This window comes from Hippocampus guttulatus, chromosome 4 (assembly GCF_054856545.1).
Source record: "Hippocampus guttulatus isolate MCC_2025c chromosome 4, RoL_Hgut_1.0, whole genome shotgun sequence".
NCBI classification, from domain to species: Eukaryota; Metazoa; Chordata; class Actinopteri; order Syngnathiformes; family Syngnathidae; genus Hippocampus; species Hippocampus guttulatus.
In genome coordinates this window covers 21,922,286-21,946,766 of record NC_141264.1, presented here as the reverse complement: position 1 = coordinate 21,946,766, position 24,481 = coordinate 21,922,286, and the positions used below count along the sequence as shown (strand labels likewise).

Below are 24,481 nucleotides of genomic sequence, written 5' to 3'. Positions count from 1 at the left end.
TTTCATCCAACACGGCGTCGTTCACTTCTTCCCGTCAGACATCCAAAACACCACCACGTCGTGCCATTTTTACAGCCACTTGAATCACTTCTATGAAACATTTTAATGTTAATTTGATAGTTAATAATGATTTGAACCCAGAGGCATGATAATAAAGTGAAACTTGGTGAGTACACTGTCAATAAATGTTGTACTGGCAGCGGCGTTCATAAAGACTAGCCAGACGTGTATTTTCTTTCGGTTATTGGGTGTAATTGAAAGGGAAACGCTCATTTTGATTTCTACCTGATTGCGTAAGACTGGCGGAAAAAAGGACCAATCAGGTAGCACGCAAATTTAACGCGCTCAACGTCATCACAGTGCGACATATTCGTATGAAACAAAACAGAAGCTTTCTGTGGGGAACTTTGCTCACTTGTCACTGGAGGTGTTTATATTTAGGTCAGCTGTTTTTATCTTTCAAAACGTGTCAAGTGCACAGTTAATATTTGCTTTCTTGAAGACCATCTTACTTGCGTGGCAGCGTGGAAAGTAACGCTTTCGTTTTCTGTGCGAGCCGCGTTGTTGTATCTGACGTCTCCCACCCCAAAATGACTGTTTTAGAAATGCTAATAATTTTCATGTTCAGACGAGCGTTGTTACTGCTGCAAGTTACAATAATTTGATGACGCATCTGATGTTGACGTGGCGTCTGATCGAATTGATTTCTTCATCTTTGCCCATATGTGAAATACGCGCGCTAAGTCGACATGATAATTCACCATATAACACACCGCAGAACAAAATTTGTGCCATTTCATTGTTCCAGCACTCGATTTTTTAACTAGCCCCAAAAGCCTCGGTATCTACTTGCAATTTCAGGACAGTAGTCCTCTCCAGCAATGGACGCGGCTGACAAACAATGACTATACAACGAACTACGATCCCCGACAGTTTAATATTGTTTCAATTTTACCCTGAAATAAATGGTTATTTTTTGTTATTAAATATTAAATATATTATTAAATTATTAAAAATATTATTAAATATATATTTTTTTGAGGGGTGGCATCATTCTAGCACTTTAGGAAGCTCCTAAACTATGAATGCTGTCGTTTTGTCGGATAGGCTCCACAGGGGAAAAAATGTGAATAAATAAATCCCATAAACGGTCAAACAAAATTGTTCGAGGATTACTGTATTTCATTAGAATGTTCTTCCATTCTCTGCAGATTTGAATGACTGCAGTACTGTTGTGCTAGCGTCACCTGCTGCCTGCTGCCTCTGGGATGGGCCAGCAGATCTCAGGTCAGGCGGCGCGTCTCCCTGAGAAGTTGCTCAAACACGTCGGCTTGGTGCGAGACAGTTGCTACCTCACCTACGAGGAGTTTTTGGCCAGGGTGGCCGAACTCAATGACTTGTAAGCACAGATGCATGCAAACACACTTTTACTGGATATTATGTGAAATCCGTTCATCCATTTTCGATATCACTTATCGCCATTAGCTTTGCAGATGGAACTCGAGCTAATTCTAGTTTAATCGATTTGAAGCAGCATTTTTAAGCTTATTTAGTATGCTATTCTGTAACGTTTGAAGAAAGCTAGTTAAATGTACAAAATATAAGTTACAATTGTGAAAAAAACAACAGTTCCCCACAGCTTGGGGGTAGAATTTATTTGTATATATTGTGATAACTTGACTTCTGTTGTATCAGATGAAAAAATGCTGGAAAATAATGAGAACCGAGTCACCTTAAAAAAATGAATAAATCAGAAAATTAGAAAGAGTTGAATAACTGAACATATACTTGGCTGCTTAATTTCACACTTGATTGGTGGGTGGAAGGGCGCTCCAGACAAACAAGGATTTCCGTACTAGCAATTAAAAAGTAAAATTTCCAAATTCTGTTTCTTTTGAAGCAGCATCGCTTAAAACGTGGCTGGATATTCTGCTCTCCGCAGGACTGCTAAGCTAGCTGCAGGGCAACACAAGCACCTGTTGTTTGAGGTCCAGCCGGGATCGGATGCCAGCGCCTTGTGGAAGGTGTCTGCCAGGATCGTTTGCACCAAGGTGAGGCCAAAAAAAGAACTACATTTTATTACTTCCAGTAATTCAGGAGACAATATTTACCCACGGGAAATAAAGGTGGATAGTAATAATCCGTTGCAGTCCAATTGTGGCCGTCATTAACCTGACGTCATTTAACCCGCAATGATTAGTTTCCAGTCGCCAGGTTTAATGGCGAGCATGCAAAAAAGGAAAACACAAAGAGAAGCTTCATCCATCGTTAACGTTATCAGACATTTGTCTACTTATGTCTAGTTTTGGGGTGGGGGGGGGTTCTATTACAACGCCTGTCCATTACACATTGACACATTGGAACCGGTCGTTCCAAGCCGCTAAGTAGAAAAACTGAAGTTGGTTGGAGGGAAAGACGACGGCAACTGCGGCGGTGCTTGGAGAAATGACGATCTGACAAACGGCTGCTGAATGGTCTGTCGCCGGGGAGGCCGGCGCGTCGACCGAGGTGGCCGCTCGGTCATTTGCGTTTGTTGTTCTTCGGTGAGCAATGGTTGACTGTCACGCGACTTCCTCCGCCTCACCGCCAGATCAACAAGGACAACGGCGTGGTGGAGGCGTCGCGCATCATGAACCTGTACCAGTTCATCCAACTGTACGGCGACATGACCAGTCAGGCCGCCGGCGTGCTGGCCGCAGAGGGCGGCGCCGCCGCCAGCCTGACCACCGAGGCCTCTTCCGCACCGCCTCTCGCCCCCGACGCCTGTCAGGCCAGCATGTGGATGGGCAGGTCGGCATCAAAAGCACGTGCCATCGACTCATTTTTAATCAAACTCTTAAGACACAAAATACCCCCCCGCAGAGTGAAGGAGTTGACGGACGACGAGGAATGCTGCATCTGTATGGACGGGAAGGCCGACCTCATCCTGCCGTGCACTCACAGCTTCTGCCAGAAGTGCATCGATAAATGGTACGCCAATTAACACCAACTCCGAAAGCAAAAATTGTTCACCAGTAGTGCGCGCGCTTCACGTGTGCCCGCAGGAGCCGCAACTGCCCCATGTGCCGCCTGCAGGTGACCGCCGCCAGCGAGTCGTGGGTGATGTCCGACTTCCCCACCGAGAACGACATGGTGGGATACATCCTCAACCTGGCCGACGAGGCGGGACACCCGCATCGGCCTTAACGCAACAAGTAAATGAAAAACAAAACAAAAGAAGAAAAAAAACATTCTCGGCAAGTAGACGCGGTGCGTTATGGGGGAACTATTCGCAAGAGGTCACGTAACACCACAACCTCCAAAGTGGAACACAATCCGTTCCGCAGCAAACTCATTTTCCTCATCTGAGATAATGAAAGAAGTTGTAATCTGTTCCCGGGTCAAACTGGCGCCATCATAAAATCTTCATGAACGCAATGAAGAAACTCACAGAACATTCTTACTTGTCATACAAGTGTAAAAAGTAGTTAACAACTGCCAGTGCTAGTTAATTTTTCTTTTTTTTTTCTTCAGAACTCATAAAACAAAAAGTAATCCGTTCCCCTGTCAAAAGGTGCCCATAATGAGCTCTTCCTTAAATACAAAAGTAATGCGTTAAGTCACATTTGATCATTCTTCCGTTTGAGTCTTAAGTGTAAAAATAAGTTAACCGCTGTGCTGTATAGTAAAAATGCTTACTTGCCGATACTGTCATCCAGTAGGTAGTGTGGTTGTGTGGCTGGTTCTAGAAGTGGATTAGTTAGCGCCTGCGTTAGCAACTGCTCGCTACGATGAACGTGTGCGTGCATTTGGCATTGACTGAATCGTGTCGCTTGTGATTTCCACAGTGGAGTCGCGGTTCGCACATCTGCCTTGGAGTTCTTAGGTTGGGGCCTTCCCGGAGAAAAGCCACGCTAGCATGTGGGAAAACAGATTTGAAAACGGGAATCTCTCGACAGTGAGGCGCATGTGTGAACCGGCTGGGCGCTGTGCTGCCCAATTGTTAAAATGTGGATTTGATGGTAAATTTGCTTTATTTTATTTTTTAAATCATATTGATGTCATCATAATTAACCAATTCATTGAACCAAATGAATCAGAAATTCACAGCAAATCAATTAGCCAATGAATAAATGACTTAACTGAAACGTACATTTCAGTAAATGAATGCAACAAATATGAAACTGGACTCACGATGTTGTGAATTTCTTGGTGGTCCTTATGTGCCCCCCCCTGCTTTAAATACATGCTGAGCTCATGCTCAGTTAATTTTTGGGGGATGTTTTGTGGCGTGTGTTCCACTTTGGAGGTTCCTCAGTGTTTACTGGGCAAAATAATGCAACATTGTTGTGGTCTGACAGCATTCGTTGAGCAGCCAAGTTGTACTGTGATGCCCTCGCACGTGGGCAAGAAGAGCCACAGTCACTGATGCACTTTCTGTCATGTATTGAACGGGACAAATATTTATACATAAATACACAAACTAAGAATGCTCGCAGGGAGCAGCTGTGGGCCATAACTCATGGGGCCCCACCCCTTAAAGACACACTGACAAGAACACAATTGCATGTTATTTCCGTATATCATCTTCGACTCTGTTATAGTGTTTTTATGCAATACAAAGCTTTTTTTTTTATTAAAAAATATTTTTAAATGTTTATGGGGCGGCGGGGGCTTTATATATGAGTGAATCGAGTTTCAAACTTTGCTGTGGATTGAATTAAACTCTTACTATGGGATTTCACCGTGCATCAGGCGGCATGCAGTGTGGTTGTCACGTACCGAATTTCATCAGGGGAAACGGGAAGTTCACATGAAGGGAATGCATTTTATTCATAAACATGCCCCCCCCCCCCCGCTACCCCCAGTTGTTCTAACCCAGCATGTTGCTGTGTAATATCGCTGATGAGCGCATGGATAATGAATGAGTTTGAAATACCGCGTCTTATTTTCACATTTAATTTGCACACGAAATACTGTCCTTTGTTCCAGACTTTGGCTGATCCTTTTTTTGATCGACCAATGTCTGTTTCAGTCTTTTATCTGAAACATTTTGAATTGTTCTAATCATTTCATCGCGATATATTAGATACACTGGCAGCCTATATGACTGCAACTATCCAGAGTTCATATATTCTAATCTATTTAATCAATTTTTTTGGGGGGGGGTCATATAATTAAAAAAAAAAGACATGTATATGGTTTAATTTTACCCAATCTCATGCTGACTTTGCTGTACTTTCCATTTGCACTACAAAAATAAATTATCATGCATAAGTATTTATTTCAGCATGGTTATTTACATTTATTTTAACCGCTTCTTACAATAATACAGTATAACATTTGATTGTGTGTAAAAGCAATGCTTTATTTGGCCGTTAGGTGGAATCATAACACTAAACATCCATACAGAAGTGTTAACATAATCACGTGGATTGATTGTAGCAGGAGTATTTTTCCCATTGTTACAAAAAAATATCTTTTCATTCTCTCAGTGTACTACGTTGTTTGACCGGCTCTTTTCAGTTTCTAAGTCATTTAAGAAAATAAGATGACTGATGTGTAATATTATAGGCCTATATTAAATAAATGAGATCATATGTTGGGATTTTCTTTGGTTTCCTAGAACTGCTTTAATGTGAGTGTTATATCCATCCATCCGTTTTCCGATCCGCTGAACCTCACAAGGGTTGTTGAAGGTGCAATTTTTTTAAATGTAAAAAGCCATTACATGTGTCTAAACCAGAATCGATTCAAAGATGAATTACCAAAAAATGTGTAAAACACTTTCAAACTCAAGTCACTCCACCGCTGGAATGGTCGCGTCCGCCAAAAAGCTGAGTTCGTTGCACAACGTCTCGTGGCGGTACGCCACGCGGATTTGCGCCACGTTTGTGCGTCCGATGTCGTTGCCCTCGGGGCCGTCCTGTAGGTAGTTGGAGCCCAGGAAGTGTTTCTTCTCCTGGAGACAAGACAAGAAAAAAAGCATACTGGGCTCTTTCACGCAGTTTTTTTTCTCCTCTCTCTTTTTGGTTGACGATATGAAGCAGGGGTGCCCCGATACTTCATCGCCATCGTCCGGTAGCTCGCGGACTGGTCCAAAGTCGACCGCGAGGGGTGTAGATGGGGGGGAAAAATACAAACAAACCCAAAACATTTGTGTGCGTGTTATTAATGTGATATATATTTTTTGTTAGTGCACGCTGCACCCTTATCATTCCATTAGCCCCACTTTCACAAAAAGTATTTAAAAAATAAAATAAAATAAAAAAGCAGGTCACCTTTAACCGACGGTGGCGAGTGAGCTGCATCCCGGAAGTTGTTAGCGGTCAGCTGTCTGGAATTGCAGCTTGCGATCAGAGCTGTTGCACTATATCTTTTAATGTTCGTATTATTGTCGTTCAGAGTTTTTTACAATTGCATAATTCACCGAGGGCAATGGCAAAGAATTGGAATCTAGAGTGCAGGGAGGAGCATTTTAAAACGGTACACATGAGCTATGATCGTTGTTAACATGCTGCATCCCACGTCTTCTCGTCAAGTCTTGACTAAAAGGTAGGCAGTCATTTGCTTTTCACAAACTCACAAACTTTTTTGTCTACTTTATTTTTCTGTTTCTTTCATTGTTGTGGCTATTGTTGCTCAGCAGGGCATGCGTGTGTAAGTGTGTGCGTATGCGAGCGAGTGCGGTAACAGGTCGATCGCGGGAGGTTGGTTGATCGAAAAGTCGATCTTTGGTCAAAAAAGGTTGGGCACCCCTGGCTTAAACAATCCTCATGTTTTGATGGGTCTCTCCATGTTTTACACATAGTACCTACCAAATTTCTCGTTGCCAAATTAAACTAATTACATGGGCTGAAAAGTCCAGTAATTCTGGTGTGTACTGCTGAACCAAAATTTGATCCCATGTTGCGCTCCCTCGCAGTGACAAATATTTGGCGGTTTACACAGGTGAAACCCAGGTTTGGATATACATTCGAAAAATGTTTTTTCATGTGCTCACCTGGTGCGACAGGCCGCTTTGCAGCACGCTGTTTCTGGCAATCTCGCACAAGTCGCAAGTGCTGAGTTTCCAGAGCTGTGCTGCGATGGCGTACTCCTCCATCAACGCTTCCTGTCAATGTTTCAACGCCATTTCAACCATGTCTTTATCATGCGCCGCAAGCTGCGTTTGGATACGGCAGAGGTTCTAACCTTTGTGTAGTGGAACTGCATGGGGTCGTCGGTGGACAGCGACACAGACAGGCCCTTCTGGAAAAACTCCCTGAGTGGGTTTTTGGAGTACTGTAAGAATAGGCTGTTGTTGCTCAGCGGCGACATGGCAATGGGGACCTGGGCCAGGTAGTAGAGGTACTGCAAGACCGGACTCTGGTGGACAGGAGACATACCAAATGAGGATTCGAGGACTTGACTGTCACGATGAAGGAGTCGTTTACTGTTTGTGAGGTAAAAAAAACAAAAAAAACTTTCATCTTTGTGAAAGCGCAAGACGGCCATCACCTTCTTCAGGTTGAGGCCGTGGGAGATGTTGTCCGCCGTGAGAAAAGCAGACACCAGATGAGTGATGGAGCCGGCCTCGCCGCAGTGGGGACGGAACTGGAAGGTGTTCAACCCACGTTCCCTTTGGAGAGACAAAAATTAAAATGTGGACATTTTATAGGCCATTCATTGTGTGACAATTCCAGAGGTACCTTGACTTACAAGTGCCCCGACTTAAGACTTTTACACGTTGGGAAACGACCCCTTGGGTCAGTTTATAATAATCTTTTTTGCTTTGTGTTGCAAGGCAAGATTTTAGTTAGTCGCAAGCATCAGATATGTCGCAAAGTGAAGTTGAGACAGGGGTCCCAAACCACTGCTACATGGGCCCTTTGTGACAGTGTCTTTACTGTGAAGACACCGATGTATTCTTCCAGACCAAAGGACTCACTTGCGCAGGTTGTTCAGCACCATGATGTTGGCGTACATATAGAACAGGTAGTAAGTGTACGGCGGGTTCTCGTCTGCGGTCCACGACTCAGGCTTCGGACTTTGATAGGAGAACAAGTGGTCACTGTGTTTGGACTCATCATCCACACTGTCAAATCCTGTCACCTGTAGAGCGAGATGAAGATCAGAGTTGAAGAGCAACGTGACCAGAGAACTAAACATCACCTTGGTTTGTTTGACGCGAGTAAGGCATTTACATATTTTAAAAAAACGTGAAGCGCCGGGTGCTTCTGCGGGTTGACTGTGGCCTCAAAGATGGGGATGAAGATGTTCTCCAGCATCTTGGCAAAGTTTGGTATCAACTTCTTTGACCTGAAAATGTCACTGTAAGACAGAGGAACGTCTTGAGATCAATCTGATGCGCATCCGGAAAGGCCCTTTTGGATCCGGATAGACCTTCCGAGAGCACTCACTAGATCCGAGGGACCTGGATCATCCATCTCAGGTTTGGCGAATGGACTCTGTGCTGAATAAACCAGGTGGCAAGGCCCACCCATTCGCTTGCGGATCGTCCGTAAATCGACAGACGAGGCTCGGCGTGTTGGTACTTGCTCTCCTCCAGCTCCTTTGCCACTTCCTGGAACAGATCGCGGGAAGTTCTCAATATACTGAAACAGCCGTTGGGTTATCATACTGTCACGTCCTTAACTCTTATTGATGCGCGGTGCCGAATGACCTCGTCCGTATCTTTTCTTGTACAGGGGGTCCTCGGTTTATGACAGTTGATTTATATTTATATGGCTCAAAAAGGGTTTGAATGCAAATATCAACTGTAATTATGACTCAACAACTGTTGACGCGGGTTAGTGATTAGACTCCAAGCGGTGAAACGGGTGACTTGCGACTTGCGTATTAATGCGGGGTAGGTCGCTGCCATAGAAACGGAGTCCGTTGTAAAACCAAAGCCCCGTTCTAACGGAAACAGAGGTCCAAACTAGTGCCGATGAAAAGTTGACACACCTTGATGAGACGTGCAAAGTACTCTCCCTCAATGTAGTTGTCGGTCTTGAGGTAAATCTCTCGCAGTTCACTGGCTCCCACCGGGTTGTACTTGGAGTTGAATTTGTCAAAGCGATGGAATGTTTGTCTCCCCTGCAAAGGTCAAAGGTTTACTATTTGCAACCGGCGCGCTGACCATTTCGACACTTTTCGTCCTTACAGCATGCACGTCCAGCGAATCCACTGTGAGGTCGTAGGGGTCCATGTGGAGGCTTTTAAAAACCTGCTCCAGCGTGTACCTCTGGCCGCCCTTCTCCAGGACCACGCGGCTTTTCTCCGTCTGGTATGTGGTCTTGATGAACTTCAGCAGGTGCTTTTGGTTCATGCAGCCAGCGGCGTGTATGTGCGTGTCCACCTTTTGTTTGATGGCGCAGATTGGTTTTAGGATACCAAGGGTTCGAATGTAGCAATGGTTTATTAATAGCTCAAGTCGGGGTTCGTCAATAAGGCACCCACCAACCTTTCTGACGTTGTAAAAATCCCTGTGCGGAACGCTCTTCAGCTCCTTGAGCTCGGCCATTTCATTCAGCATTTCATGAAGGTAAAATTTGGAGGACAAAAAGTTCAATCGTCTGTGGCAGTACGTCTTCCTGCAAGACAATGGAGAGTCAGCCGTACCTGTTTGAATCGTCAAATCTTTAACAACGTTTTTGGGACTGTGGACTATGGAAGCTCGAGTACCCATTAAAGTCGACCTGTGCCCGATATAAAATCCCAATTTATATTTTTTATTTTTCCTATGAGCTACCAACGCTGTCAACCATGTAGTATGGGTAGTCCTTACGTGGGGCCATTAGCAATCATGGCCAGCACGTGGCTCAGGTCGATGGCAAAGGTCTCCAGGTCCGGGTAAGGGAGCCTGCGAGGCTGCTGCTGTTTCAGGGCCTCTGCGCTGTTGTAAACATGAACGATGCCGTCCTTCATCTGCAACTCGTAGTCCAAGTTCTCGGGAATGCTCTCCGTGGAGTATGGGTCCTCGTCTTCGCGGGGGAACGGCCAGATGTCTAAAAGTCCAGAGAAGGAACGTTTAAAGGCTGTTACCTGATCACAAGAGAAGGGTTTTTAAAAAAAAAAGTTTGTTTCCCCACCTGGCAAGACCTCATCCTCCTCTCGCCACTTCTCCCCCTCTGTGTTTCGGAGGAACCGGGCAATGGTCCTGGGAAAGCGGTGGTAAGCCAACCGGGAGTACTTTTCCCTGATCACCAGAGCTCTTAGGAGGCTCTTGGCTGCCTGCTCATAATCCTCGACAGTGACCTGGAATAAGCGCAAGGATTCCGCATTACATCCTGGGAACCTAAATAAAACGCCCAGTGAGCGTTTTATTTTGGCCTTTGGCCTTTGTCAGCCAGTAGCAGCTGCAGAAGGGTGTCACCATGAAGGTCGTTGCTTATGACAGACATGCTTACCCCGGCGCAGTAGTCTCCACTGATTGTCACTCTCTGGAAGTCGAGGAAGCTCTCTGAAAAAACGGGTTCGGGCGTGGTTGGGGACATCACGGGCGAGGGTGCCAACAAGCCGCAGTCTCCGGTGGGAATCTGCAGGGACAGCGACTGGGAACGCTTCATCATAAAGTTCTTCTTCCTGGTGACGCACAGGAGAAAAACGGGTATCACTCAAGAGAAAACCCAGCGAACCGGCTGCCATTGCCTGGTGAGCCCGTCTTCCCAGACAGACCTCTTGACTGTCTCCTTGGACCGCTGCTCGGCCAACTCTTTTTGTAGGGTGCGCTCACGGTGCTCCCGCAGGCCAATGGGACAGTGCTCGGGTACGGTGAACAGGGCCATGGCGTCCTTGGTGTCCTCCTCCTTCAAGGCTGAAGCGTAGACCTTTTCGGCCAGCAGACGCACCTTCTCATCCACTTCGCTCATGGACATTTTTGGGAAGAGCCGTGGCATCTCCGCTGAAGGTTACTTTGCTTTAGTTTAAAAGTGCATCGTGGAACTACTGGCTAACCGCGACAGCAAACAGAAAGCACGATAACGGTTTCTCAGATGGATTCACGTGTGGAGTCTCAGCACGTTGTAAACGTTGATGTTATGCGGAGACCGCGTCTTTAACGATAATAAGCCTCTCAGTAGACTCTGACGTGGTCACTACACACTGCCCTATCTTGTGTGTTTACATTCCGGTGCCTTAGCAGTTGCCTCCATTCTGCCCCGCCATCTTATTTTATGCTGACACTTTCTTTGCCACGATTAACAGTCGAGTTGACTCTGACACATGGTCCCTCCACTGTTCGTGTCACTCTTGTTTACAGTCGACTTCGCAACTTGTTAAAATGTAACACTTCTTGACATCTGGTAGCCACCGACATGGAAATAACATCAGTGGGGGGCCTCACTTGTGGACCCGACATGTTTTGAAACCCCATACCAGTAAACATGCCCCGTCCGGACTTGGGTATCACTGGCTTTTATGTGTCCCGCACGTGGTAAAAAAAGACAGACCCCGTGAACCCTCCTTGCGACCACACAGCTAGCCGTAAGATGCGCAAGCTACGATACTGTACTTCCTGTTTTAGTCTTTTGGTGGTATAGTGCACTTCCCCGTAATTTGTCACACCTTTTGTTTTGTATTTCTTGAGTTAGATTGAGTGACTTTGCAATTTATAGTGTTCGTGCTAAAAACAAGAGAACGCAAATAAGTTGATTGTGTGAACGTGAATAGGCGAGGGTTTCACGGTACCCTTGTTTCTTTCTGACTTTCGGGTTGAGTGAACGCTGGCGCGTTTTGGCTGCCGCTGCTCAACCCGTATTGTTTTGTGTTTTTTGTTATTGTAAAGTGTCCTTGGGTGTCTTGAAAGGCGCTTATAAATAAAATCTATTATTATTATTATTATTATATTCAAACACGCATTGGGAATTTTGTTGTCATTCTTTACAGAGTGACATCGGCAACTACTGGCCTGGCATGCATATTTCAGCGCTTTTAATCATTTTCGCAGGTCCATGTGACGGGTTATTTTCACATTAAAACCTAAGAGGGCGCTCTAGGCCCGTGTTGATAAGTCAACAATGAGTCTGACGTAAACGACGTAGAAGAGGAAGCGCCGCATCTTCGACCTCCGGAGTTGGCGGTTCTGCTCTTTTTGTCCTGACCGGTTTGACTTCTCCATTGCCCTTCTTGTTCAGGAACCTAGATTGTTAGTTAGTTAGTCGTGTGCCTGTTGACACACCAAGCGCTAACACGTAACTTTATCTTTACACGTGCCGCCACCCTGGCGCTCACTGTCCGTCACGGCCTATATGCCTCCACAGGCGGCACGTGTGTGGCTGCCATCAACGCGACAGCTGAGCGATTCCTCGCTCGCCCTTGACCTACATCACTGGAAATTGCCGAAACCTGACCTGCTCATCTAATATAACTTAGAACTTCATACAAAATGATGCAGTTCATCTGTTGGTTTTCAAACAATGTATACACAACTAAGATAGCAAGAGTGACATAGTAACATTTTACATACATTTAAAAATACGTTTTCCCCAACTACAGTTAAAATCACTAATTATGAGCGACCCTTCATTCCCATGGAAAGTTTCCAACTTAAAAAAAATTCCTGTCATTTTGCAACCTGAGTTCACTGTCCCAACATTTTTTGGTTTGTTTGTTTCCTACCTTCTGTGGCAGTTTGGGCCATGCTGCCTGCTTCTACGCGTTCACCCTTCTTGGGCAACACTTCTATCGTTTGCTCCGGCCTCTTCTGGAAATGTCCAGCTTGTTTCTCGGAGCTGATAGTTTCTCAACTGGTATCTTTCTCACTCACTCTCACTAGACTTTGAGGCCAGGCTGTTCATGCGTTGGTCATCTGGACTATTTTAGGCCATTGGGAGTGTCGTGGCGACAGAGGGGGGCTAAATCAGGTGGCGATGTCACAACTCGGGGTGGGCCCGCAAAGGAGGGACGCCGAGGCTCTTAGCTAGTAACGAAACCATGAGAAAGTCTGAATTGTGCTCCTCCTTCTAGTCTATGTGCTTTGGCCACCAGGAGGCAGTATGAGACATCTATATGTAATACATGTAGATTTGAGGTTGGAACACAAAGACCATTGCAAGATAGTTGTGGTAATATTTGTCTTTTTTATTTTGTTGCAAGAGCATAAATAATATACGACTGGGAGTATTGTTATATTGTCTGTCTACATGTGTTGTTGCACCATTTGTTCAAATATCAACTGTTTAAAGCAGGGGTGCTCAACCTTTTTTAATTGAAGAGCTACTTTTCAAGCGATCGACTGCTACCACACGTGCACGCATATCTTAGCTCACGTGTACCGTTTTAAAATGCTTCTCATGGCGCTCCGTATTCCCGTTCGTTACCATTCTTTACACCCCCCGCGATCGTTCTTGGGACCGCACCGCAGACTACCGATCAAAATGATATTAGTCAGTCAAATACGCAACATGTAAATGTCTCTGTTTAGTTTTTCAGTTCACTTTAACCGGGAGTGGCATCAAACAGCTTCCATTTGTCATTTGGCTTCACTCAGTTTTCCAAGTGTGCACATACGCAACACGGACACCATTTAAGTTTTGCGCTTATGTTGTGACACTCGCATTCAAATTGTGATGAGTGCTTATATTTCTTTCGCCCTGCTATCACAATGAGGCGTTTACGGACTCCTTTATAGTTTTGATTGTGAGCCACCTCTTGTTACTGCACGTTGGTGGAAAACAATGTTGGGTGTGGAGACCGTGGCTGGAATTATAAATAGAGACTGTGGACAGCCCGCTGACAGTCGCCAGGTGGAAGGATAATAGTCACTGACCTCTCCCAAGGCAAGGTGTGGATTGCTGCTTGCAGAGGATTCCTTCTCTTCTCCTCATTGTGACCTGGGAAGATTGCACATGAGGTCTAACAAAAGCCAACAAGAGTTCCCACTGGGCATGGGTAGTAGGCACTGTGCGACCTGGTCGTGATTACTTAAAGCAGTTGTCCTCAAGCTGGGGATTCCTGGGTAACTTGGGCGTCCGGCTGCAATATTTTAAAAAATCACACCACCAATTGGGAACTTTTTATTTATTTATTTATTCTTTTTTTGCAAACCATCAACTAAAAGCAAAGCTTCCCTCTGGAATGATCCAGCCAGAGCATTTTTGAAATAATCGTATTTAAAATCTGAAATTATATACAGTAATGTGTAGGAGCTGAGCCCTGCCGCAAAGAATGAAAAAAAGTGAGCATTTAACCCAACACACATACACACACACAATATAATTTTCAAACTCGTCTATTCAAAAGTCAATGCTTGACAGATTTGATTTTGGGGAAAAAAATGCACCTGCATTGTACACCGAAGAATCCCACTGAACAGTTCAGCTGAATCGCTTGAGCATACTTCCTTGACACCAATTCATATTTTGGCGGCATTCGAGGATTACCTGTTTTTTTTTCCACTGGTATTTTAAACACAAGTGTGTACAGAGCCCAAATAGGAGTTTGTAAAAAGCAAAAACAGAGAAAGCCGCTTCAGTAAATATGCTGCGTCACGTTCGTGTGAGGCTATCTATAGAACTTTCCGTCCGCTTTCCTTATAAAGGCAAGTCTTGGCTGATTTGGAGCCTTGGAGGAAATGACAGCTCTGGAACTGCTCTTCCCATGCTGCAAGCGGAATGTCAACTTTGATGCCCTTCGCTGGCAATCGACCCCCAGTTATTCCCCCACCCGCGTTGACTCGGGCACAACGTGAGCTAGACACTCACCAAAATGATCGGAGATGTCAGCGAGATGATTCAGTCAATTGCACCGGCATCAACGGAGCGCTTGTTCTTGTCAAGGTTGTTTATTAAAGCCTCTTGTTCTGTCACATTGACACAAATCAACACATGCACAGGTTGTAGAAATAATATTTTAAAATATTCTCTCTCTCTCTCTCTCTCTCTCTCTCTCTCTCTCTCTCTCTCTCTCTCTCTCATAGACATAAAATGTAACTTTTTTAAAGATATGTTTTTATTAAATCATCTTACATCTGCATGTCGCTCCGATGCACACGACTCAAACTATAACAGTGTTTAATTTCCAATTGGTATATAACCAACAACGAGGGTTAAGGAAGTCAGCAGGCTTCATTTACTGTTTACTTCCTGTTTGTTGACCTACTTCTAATATATTGGTTAACAATGTAAGTTTGTGTTGAGCCAAACAATTACATGATGAAGCCCCCCCCCAAAAAAAATTTAAATAAAGAATGAATCAACAAATTGCAACGCAACTCTTATGTGTCCTGAGTAACGAATGAAATACGTATTTGTTTGAGGGGGAAAGTGCAAATAATTATCCACCCGCCAGATATTTGCCCAATTTTAAAACCGACAGTTTTACTTACTGCGCGTGTGGAATCCTGCAGAGACCCTCAGTGAGCTTCAAGTCCTGCTAGAGGAAGTTGAGCAGGAAGCTTTGTATGATGCTTCTTTAGATGAAGGCTCATAAGGGGAGGGCCGCTTGGTTTTATTTAGGATCGGGCTTGCACGTCATGAGTTTTTGGTTGATCAAAAAGTAGATCTTTGGTCGAAAAAGGTTGGGCACCCCTGTTGTAAAAATAAATAAATAAATAGTAATGATAATAATAATAGTAATAATGAGGCCAAGTGTTTAAAACATGTAAGATTAAAAAAAAAAATCTAAAGTACTGTAAATAGAGTTCTTATAGTGACTTGAACCGCAGGGACTAATTGCTTCATTTTTAAAATGTTTTTTTTCCTCTCCAATGCGGAAGTCAACTATCAGGTTGAAAGGCCCTGGCGAAATCAGTCAGTTTGGAAGCGGGTGTCCTGTCTTGTGCAAAAGAGCCACAGCTTACCCCACCTGCCTCAATGCGCAACGTGGCACTGGGAAAGTGGCTAACTCACTTTCTGGTCCCAAATTGAAAACGGAGCAGCGCGGCAAGCTGGAGAAAGTTAACAGCATGTGGACTTTCACACTTGCATACTCTTTAAGATATAAAGTGATCGTCACACATTTTTGGTCATAACTAGGGACAAATAAATAAATAAATAAAATGGCCAAACAATAGCTCATATTTCAAAAATGATGTCTGTCGACCCACCTCGTAAGTTGAAGTACCACTTCATCAGCGACTGATTGTTTGCCCAACTTTTGCTGCTAAATTGTCTCAATATAGAATAATAAATAGAAACTTGGAAATGACCACATTTGGCAGCGACTTAAAATTGATTTTACATGTTATCACCCGGGCGGCCCGGTAGTCCAGTGGTTAGCACGTCGGCTTCACAGTGCAGAGGTACCGGGTTCGATTCCAGCTCCGGCCTCCCTGTGTGGAGTTTGCATGTTCTCCCCGGGCCTGCGTGGGTTTTCTCCGGGTGCTCCGGTTTCCTCCCACATTCCAAAAACGTGCATGTCAGGCTGATTGGACGCTCTAAATTGTCCCTAGGTGTGAGTGTGGGCGTGGATGGTTGTTCGTCTCTGTGTGCCCTGCGATTGGCTGGCAACTGATTCAGGGTGTCCCCCGCCTACTGCCCGGAGATGGCTGGGATAGGCTCCAGCACCCCCCGCGACCCTAGTGAGGATCAAGCGGTTCGGAAAATGGATGGATGGATGGATGTTATCACCCTCTTAAAATAATGGTTGAGCCCCCCCCCCCAAAAAAAAACATATATATATTTTTGCCTTAAACATATTTTAAAAGGGTAACGATGTGCAGTAAAGTTTTGCCTTGTCTTTTTTCTTTGTTTCTTATCAATGCTACCTTGCCTCGAGCTAGCTGCGTGTCGCTTCATATGTTTGATAGTAAAACTCGATTGTACCAAATATGCTGTACCAAAAGAATTTACATATGAATGAATACATGGACTGTTAAAAGGGTTGTTTTTTGTTTTTTGTTTTTTTTAGACCAGTATGACACATCTCCATTCACCTTGGGTCAGAATGCCCTCCTGGATTGCTCTAATCGTTGCTGTTTTCCTTTTTTCCTTTTTTTTCCCTCCCGTTGCCTGTTAATAGTGAATAGATTGTTGTGGTTGTTGCATCGTGTTTCCAAAGCGACTTGAGAACCCCGAGGTAGAACAGCTCTATGTAAGTGACAGCCATTTACCATTTCTGAGAAGCGGCTGGTACAACTTGATACTATTGTAGCTTTTACTGCTGGTACATGAGCGCGATGTGAGCGGTTTATTACATTCAAATATGAAAAGAAGCAGTTTGACAACATGCAAACTGCAGGCCTGCGATTCGACCGCTAGATGGCAGCATGCCGCTCCTCCCCGCGTGGCCTTCTTGCTCGATACAATCATCGGACACTTCATTAGGGACAGCTATCCAAATACAAGAGCTGTATAAAAAAAGTCCTTACAAAGATCAAATACTTCACTGAAGTTACAAGCGGAAACACAAGCAAAAAGCAATGGGGGGGGGGGGGGGGACACATGTATACAAGTGCATTTCAATAAATTAGAACAGGGAGGAAAAAGTTGATTTCCAAGTGACTCAACTAATTTATATATATATAAAATATTCATTCCATGTGTAGTGGCTCTCTATATCCAGTAATTGACCATTTCCTACCGGGAACAGCGAGAACTGTGAATAACTGAAGCTCAAATACTGTATCTACCCCAAACTGTGATTGTAAAACAGTTCAACATCATTGCAAACTCAATGTACGACTTTCTACCTAAAACTGAACGACTTACAGATGAATGGATTAAAAAAAAATGCACCCGAAGCTCGTGAGATGCGTGCGGCGATGACTCTCCTGAACATCCCAGGCTAAACTCCTTCCCGACATAGATACAAAGCTTGTTTCTGTTGCGAGATGTATCACTTTTGCCTCGTCTCTGATTTCTAATTTCCTCCTTTGCAGATTAGACAGAGCTTTGGCGCCATCTTGTGCTGCAGGGTGAAAAAGAGTACAGTACTTAAATTCTGTGGATGGGTTCCCAGAAGATAATCTACAAAAAAATATGTATACAGTATATATATATATATACTGTAAAAATACAGTATATATAAAAAAAATAGTGAATTTTTGGTGGATTGCTGTGATGTATAAAATTCACTTTTTGAAATGAACTCTGAAATAAATTCCGTTTTCCACCACATTCAAAATTACAGAGATGCACAAGTATATCAACAGACAATTAAAATATACTTTTTTTTTTTAACTATGACTGAGCTCATTACATATTTAATAATTTCCCCTCCACAAGCAGTTCATTTCCTTTCAAATGCTTCCGGCGATGTCGTCTTCTCCAGCTCATACTCTCTTTCTCAGTTCCATCGGCCCTCGCCATCTATGGCGCTTGCTGCGTCGGGCGTGGCCGGTCCTTTTCACTCCTCGTCCGTCCTAATGACTCGTCAAGAGCGGCTTTGTCTTGAGCTTTGTCTGTGGTGAGCAAGCACACCCAACAAGGGATCGTCTCCGGCCCGGGCGCGTCCGTGGGTTCGTCGGCGCCCCGGCGGCGGCGGCGGCGGCCGATGGAGATCATCTTGTCTTTTGGGGCGGTGAGCACCTTTTTGTTGTTGTCGTGCATCTGGCTCAGGCGGTGGATGAGGTCGTGGTAGGAGCACGAGAACAGGAAGCAGCCGGAGGTTTTGGACGGCGAGCGGCGCCTTCTGATGTTTAGCAACAGTCTACAAAAAAAAAAGAGATGAAGTCTTTCGAGTTCTTGTTGACAGGCAGGTGGTCGCCCCAAAATCCTGCACGCGTCTGTTTTTTTTTTTTATACCCCAGCAGCTACATGACATATTTGTTGCTGATAACATGATAAGCTGTCCACTGCAGTAACCGCTGTCCCTGAAAGGGTTCAAGATGATCTTGTGTTCTGCCTGCATGATGTCTTTAATGGCAAATTTTCATCACAGGTGGCTTCATGTGTCCCGAAAGGCATTTTTGCCGCTGCTTTTCTTTGTCATCCAGCATTTCTTTTTAAACCAACAGTCAAAAAGTTATTTGGATTCTGCAGATGTCCATCTTGAGAGAATACAGTCATACCTCGGTTTTCGACCATAATCCGTTCCACAAGGCTGTTCGAAAAGCGATTTGTTCGAAATCCAAAACTATTTTGTTATCCCATAATACACTATGCAGAAATAACAACGGCAACAACAAAACCAGTCAGATTTGTGTCAATCACAACAAACGGGAAGCGTCACTTTCTCGTGTAAGGAAGCCGAGAGGAGTCGTTTGGCGTATTCGGGTTTGCTCAGTTTGGTCGAAAACTAGTTTTCAGTCATAATCCAAGGCGTAAAAATCTCAAATTTTCTGGTCGGAATCCGATTTGGTCGATAACGGAGACGTTCGAAAACCGAAGTTTGACTGTACTTGAATCTTTCTATTTGTCTACCTGGAGTCCGGCGATTCAGTTTTTGTGTCCCCGTCCCGCTGTGGTGGGTCCATGTGGACGTGGACCGTGGCCAGGTCTCTCTTGATCAGCAAACGCCCTTTGAACCTGACACAAACGCGAAGTAACATGAGGCCTCTGTTTCGTTCTGAGCAATTTATTGAACAAAGTCTGCGGTCATCTGCCTCGTTCAGTAGGAAGCAGCATTCTCGGCCCATTTTGGCAATTTGCGTCCTTGAAATTTTTGCAAGTCAAGCGCCCAAAACCAGTTTCACTTGAAACATCAAATTTGAGTGGAATGTTCATCCTGTGAGGACCCACAAAAAAATTCTCAAGAGCCCATGCCCAGTATGACAAAGGAAGTTTTGCGTTTTGGTTAAAAGTGATCATTTTGGGGTACATTTTTGGTCATTTCTAGCGGGTCCTTTGAAGGCATTTGTGGTTTATTCCGATTGCTACCAAAGTGAAGCGCGTATGTACTGTATATTGTTTAGAATTTAAGTTTTCGTCCCAGCATGTGGCTCGAGAATGCAGGCAAAGTTTGATGGATCGCCACTGGATCTGTAGCCCAACCAAGAAATGTTGGAAAATTCAGCAGTCAACCAGTTTCAATTACCCAGATAAAAGATTAATGAGCATGTCGATCATGAGTGGTAGACCCACAAAAAAAAGGCTTCTTATTTTCCTTTGAAGTAGCCATTTGGGGGTCTTTGGCTTCGTTTAAAGACAAACTTGTCCTTGAGGTTTTGGACATGGACGACACGAAATTGTGAGGAATTTGAGTTGACTGGAGCGCATTCGGATGCAAGCTTGACGAGTCACCGCGGGTTCGATTTTGAAAATGAAGCCACGATGCCAGTTTCACTTCAAGCGATGTGAAATTTGGTCGGCACGTTTAACACCAGTCCAATTGGACCCAGTAAGTTGGAAACAAATATTTGGAGGTCGTTTTGACAATTCCTGAGGCCCTTGAAAGAAAACATCAACTAGACATGAGTCAATTTTCGACTGAAGAATGACAATTTTGATGAACACAAAACTTCCTACTCAATTCAGTTTGAGGAGCCCTTCAACCACAAGCTGCTATGACGACGTCGATTCTGAGCTTTCATCATTTCAGTGTCAGCGCAGATGACCGCATGAGCTCCCAAATTAAGCCCAAAAGAATGTGAGCACTCACCTTTTCCTTGCAACGGCGCTCCTCACCAGCGGCATCACCGCGATCAACACGCAGCAGCAGACGAGCGTGCGCAGCGCGAACCTCATGTTGGAGGGGGGGCCGGCGAGAAGAAAAAAAAAAACTGCCAGGGATGAAGGAGCACAAGCGAGTCAGAACTGTTGTGAAACTTTTTAGATCCAGGGCAAAATGTTCATCGTGTTGTTATTGTGACTTTGGGCTTATGCCAGCAGGATCAGCACTAACCTGGCCCAAATAGCCATGAGAATTAAAAAAAAAAAAAATCCCAATTTTGATCGGGAAAAAAAAGGGAAAAGGTTACATCCTTTCAAATCTCATTTAAAAAAAAATTAATGCAGATAAAAGCAATATTGTGGGAATAAAAAATGTGATGGGTTTTTTTCAAGAAAAAGTTACAATAGCAAAGATGTCAGGATAAAAAAAATATTAATCTTTCAAAAATGTATTTGCATTTTTCCAATGTAAATTTATAATAAATTCACTGCTTTATTCACCCCGCAAGGGAATTTAAATGGTAAAAGTATATTAGTCAAACTGAATTTTAAAAATACAACTTTGTGATTGCAATAGCGCAGTTTTTCGATGCCTTTATTCTCGATAATATAGGTGCATATGTTATAACTTTGCTTGGAAAAAAATCGGACTTTTTAACTGTAGTAATCCAAAAAAAGTACTTATTCATAAATCTGATTTATATGACGATATGCGTCAAAACTTCTAATTGGTCCAAAGCAACGGTAGGGACAATTATTACATATAAAATGATACAACATAATTTGTTGGAAATTATTTTGCGGACCCCCCCCAAAAAAAGGTGCATTGAATTGTCTCCATTTTATTTTGTCAAGCGGCCGCACAAAATAAAATCATCTAGATCCTGATCCCTTTTTTTTTTTAAACTACTGTTCTTGGATCCAGATGATTATTATTTTGCGCAACCGCTTGACAAAATAAAATGGAGTAAATTCACTTGCACGTTTTTTTTTCCAGTCCAGGAATGTCATAGAAGGAGTCATTTGAAAACGTAAACACGGGCGAACATTTATGGGAATAAAGTGTCGCATACATTTATCTGGTTCCTAATCATTGAGACAAATCATTAACACGATCGGTGACATCACATCAAATAATATAATTAATTATTTATCACACATTAAGGTCATTTGAGAAAAAAAAAATATTGTCGAGTGCCCTTCTCATTAATGGTCCAAAAGTAGTTCTCAGCTTCAAAAAAGTTGATAACCCGTCTTAGATGATCTCCTGAATTTAATGCGGCTCACTGCCAGGCCTACTCTTAACACGGGTGGTCATGCTGTGGCCTGCGGGCCATAGGCGACCATCCTAAATTCTAAAATCCCCCCCCAAAAAAAGTGCGATCAAAAGCATTCAAAATGATTTGAACCACAAATTTGTCATACAAAAAAAAAAAAATCAACATTCATCCCATCCTATTTTTTGACCATCCCAGGTGACTTAAAAACAAATCCAGAAAAAGTCCAAAGATGAAGACGTGCACGGGTGCAAATAAGAAATAAAAATCTCCTACCTGAAATTTCCGAGTGAGTTGGCAAGGTGACGAAAAGGACGGTGGTGTCGTCGTCTTTACTATGTGTGGAAGTCTGACGTTTACGCTGAGGACATGCGAGTTTTTATAGAGGCAGCGAGGAGGAGTGGGGGCGGGGGGGGGGGGGAGCATTGGGGGGTACCTGAATGCCAGAGTGCGAGTGGGAAGGGCTGCGGGACACTTGATGTCACCCCACATGGAGAGCAGAAGCATCCGGAAAAGATGAGCGGCAACGGTACAGTACACACGTGCCGCAAGCAACGGTTAGCGCACATGGTTGTTTTTCGCTTCGTTTGCATAAGTTGGATTGAATGGGTGCTTAGGCGCTTTTTACGTTGACATTTTTCTTTCTAATGTCTTCCCCTCTGCAGCTTCAAAAACCTCACCAGGATGTGGGAAATTAGAAACAACGGAATGTAGTTGAAACACTATTCCTGGCTTGAAACGCAACCCTAAGACAGAAACCCGAATTGGAAATATTAACCCTTTTTGGAAACCAAGTTTGATACCCTATCTTGAAACCTTAATCCTGGTTTTGAAACCTCCACATTTAAAACCCTCACCTTGTTTTAACCCTTAAACCGGGCCGAAATCACCCGAACCCAAACGATGCCTTGAAACCCTAATTCTAATCCCATCTTGAAATCCTAACCCTTGATTGAAACACTAATCAGTGCTTGAAGAACACTTAATTTGAAATACTCACAATGTTTTGAAACTGACCAAGAACCCTAACTTGAAATCTTCCACTAATTTGAAACCCGAACATTTTTTTTGGAACCCTACCCAATGCTTTGAACCCTAATTTGAAACCTTAACCCTTGCTTGAAACCACGCTTTGAAACCTAAGCCCTGGCTTTAACCACTAATTTGAAACCCTAACCAATGCTTGGAACCCTAAACTGAAACATAAGTCTGTCTTGAAACCCTAATTTGAAATCTTAACCCTAACTTGGAATCACACATTGAAACCCGAACCCTGGCTTCAAATTGTAATTTTAAATCCTAACATTTATTTTTTGAAACCCAACCTTGACTAGAACCCCTACCGTGAAACCTTCACCTTGTCTTAAAACCTCACTTTGAGGCCCTAACCGACTTTGAAACCTCAAGCACGGCTTCAAGGCATACTTGGAAACCGAAACCGTGACTATGCCTTGTTTAAAACTCCAACCCAGGATTCAAGGCCAACTTTAACGCTCCAACCTAAAACCTTGACCCTGGCTTTAGAGTAGGTCTGAACGATTTTGAAAAATAATCTACTTGTGATTCTCCCAGCTGCTGCTGCTGCTGCTGAAGACTTGCGAGGCCTTCAACAGGAAGTCGAAATCCTCACACAGGAAGTTGCTGACCTTGCAGAGGAAGTGGAGGTAAGCGCGACTGTGGCCGAAAAAGGTCGAAAGGTGTCATGGGTCATTAATGGCGATACGTGTCGCCGCATGGCTTCACTCAACTTAGGTGGGCGCCTAGCGCTTATGCTTCCTTGAATGGCCTCTGCGTTGCTACGGCAACGGCACGCACTGTCGACATTGTCGTCTTGATGCGCTTTATCGAAAATGCAAACGTGAACGGTACACGATACGGTAAAATGAGAGCACTTGTAAGAAACTGCTGTAGGCCACAACTCACGCTCACTCGCTCACGCTGAACGATCAACTATTAGCGTCACGCATTTTAATCACGCGCAACCGAAAATCAAGTAAATGTGCCCACTTCCTTGTCATTTCCTGTTTCTATTTCTATGGCAGCCCATCGAGGTCGGCCAACTCATTAGTTCCTTAGTGCAAGTTAGTGTTCCCTCTGCTGGTTAGTAAGTCGTGAAACCCGAGACGCTTCCGTTGCGTCGCCTCCAAACATGGTCAGCTTGTTGATGGCAACGTGAAATAAATGAAGTCCCATGTGACGAATGATCCTAATGACGCGGAGCAGCGTGCCGTGCGGCCGCCTCGTCTTGTTATTTCAAAACACAGCGAGCGTGCTTCTCGTCCATGTCTGGCTCAACTTTTATTTTTCTTATTTAACAAAAAAAAAAAAAAAAAAAGACGTTAAAAAAATCAAAAAAAACTTTCCTGGCCAACAACATTCTCACCTCGTATCACTGCAGGAATGGCTTTTATTTTTGTCGCACGTTAATGGAGCCAATGTGTTTGTGGGCCACGCGCAAATGTTTTTTTTTCCCCCCGTTTTTGAAATCATAAAGCGCTTTCTTTTATGACACATTATCAAAACATTTGACTCACCCTCATCTTCTTACAATCATCGTTCTTTACAATTGAGCTCAAGCCAAAGATGCCTTTAAAAAAAAAGCCTACTTTTGATTGACGCGTCTGTTTGTTATTACACTCATGATTGCTTATGTTTCGTTTTGCGTATTTAGCCGTGCGAGCAATCCCTTCACTAAAACAAATAAGATGTTTGAAGCATTGACAATGGCCTTATTGGGCTTTTTAAGGTTAA

At 43.9% G+C, this 24,481-nt stretch overlaps 3 protein-coding genes and 1 long non-coding RNA gene across 5 annotated transcripts; 2 read left to right on the top strand and 2 right to left on the bottom strand.

Moving 5' to 3' along the window:
- The first annotated feature begins 355 nt into the window (after nt 1-355).
- Nucleotides 356-5,259, top strand: rnf141 (ring finger protein 141). Its single transcript, XM_086108986.1, has 6 exons — nt 356-441; nt 1,212-1,399; nt 1,943-2,051; nt 2,591-2,790; nt 2,863-2,970; nt 3,045-5,259. The coding sequence occupies exons 2-6, from the start codon at nt 1,269-1,271 to the stop codon at nt 3,184-3,186; spliced, it is 690 nt and encodes a 229-aa protein (XP_085965112.1). The 5' UTR covers nt 356-441; nt 1,212-1,268; the 3' UTR covers nt 3,187-5,259.
- Nucleotides 4,585-15,365, bottom strand: ampd3b (adenosine monophosphate deaminase 3b). 2 transcript variants are annotated; one of them, XM_086108985.1, is made up of 17 exons: nt 15,290-15,365; nt 14,667-14,764; nt 12,583-13,796; nt 10,642-10,867; nt 10,374-10,548; nt 10,056-10,221; nt 9,752-9,971; nt 9,428-9,557; nt 9,128-9,322; nt 8,929-9,060; nt 8,382-8,545; nt 8,166-8,292; nt 7,910-8,073; nt 7,480-7,600; nt 7,174-7,347; nt 6,983-7,093; nt 4,585-5,941 (listed from the first exon to the last, which is right to left on the bottom strand). In XM_086108985.1, the coding sequence occupies exons 3-17, from the start codon at nt 12,602-12,604 to the stop codon at nt 5,780-5,782; spliced, it is 2,289 nt and encodes a 762-aa protein (XP_085965111.1). In that variant the 5' UTR covers nt 12,605-13,796; nt 14,667-14,764; nt 15,290-15,365; the 3' UTR covers nt 4,585-5,779. The 2 variants fall into 2 exon arrangements, with proteins under 2 accessions (XP_085965111.1, XP_085965110.1); XM_086108984.1 differs by having other exon boundaries at nt 13,733-13,796.
- Nucleotides 6,288-23,395, top strand: LOC147206579 (uncharacterized). Its single transcript, XR_015100684.1, has 3 exons — nt 6,288-6,534; nt 9,130-9,250; nt 23,303-23,395. It is a non-coding gene; the product is annotated as an uncharacterized LOC147206579 (long non-coding RNA).
- On the bottom strand, nt 17,077-22,061 carry LOC147206580 (uncharacterized). The gene is made up of 4 exons (XM_086109446.1): nt 22,007-22,061; nt 20,443-20,563; nt 19,266-19,370; nt 17,077-18,552 (listed from the first exon to the last, which is right to left on the bottom strand). The coding sequence occupies exons 2-4, from the start codon at nt 20,526-20,528 to the stop codon at nt 18,213-18,215; spliced, it is 531 nt and encodes a 176-aa protein (XP_085965572.1). The 5' UTR covers nt 20,529-20,563; nt 22,007-22,061; the 3' UTR covers nt 17,077-18,212.
- Nucleotides 23,396-24,481: the final 1,086 nt, after the last annotated feature.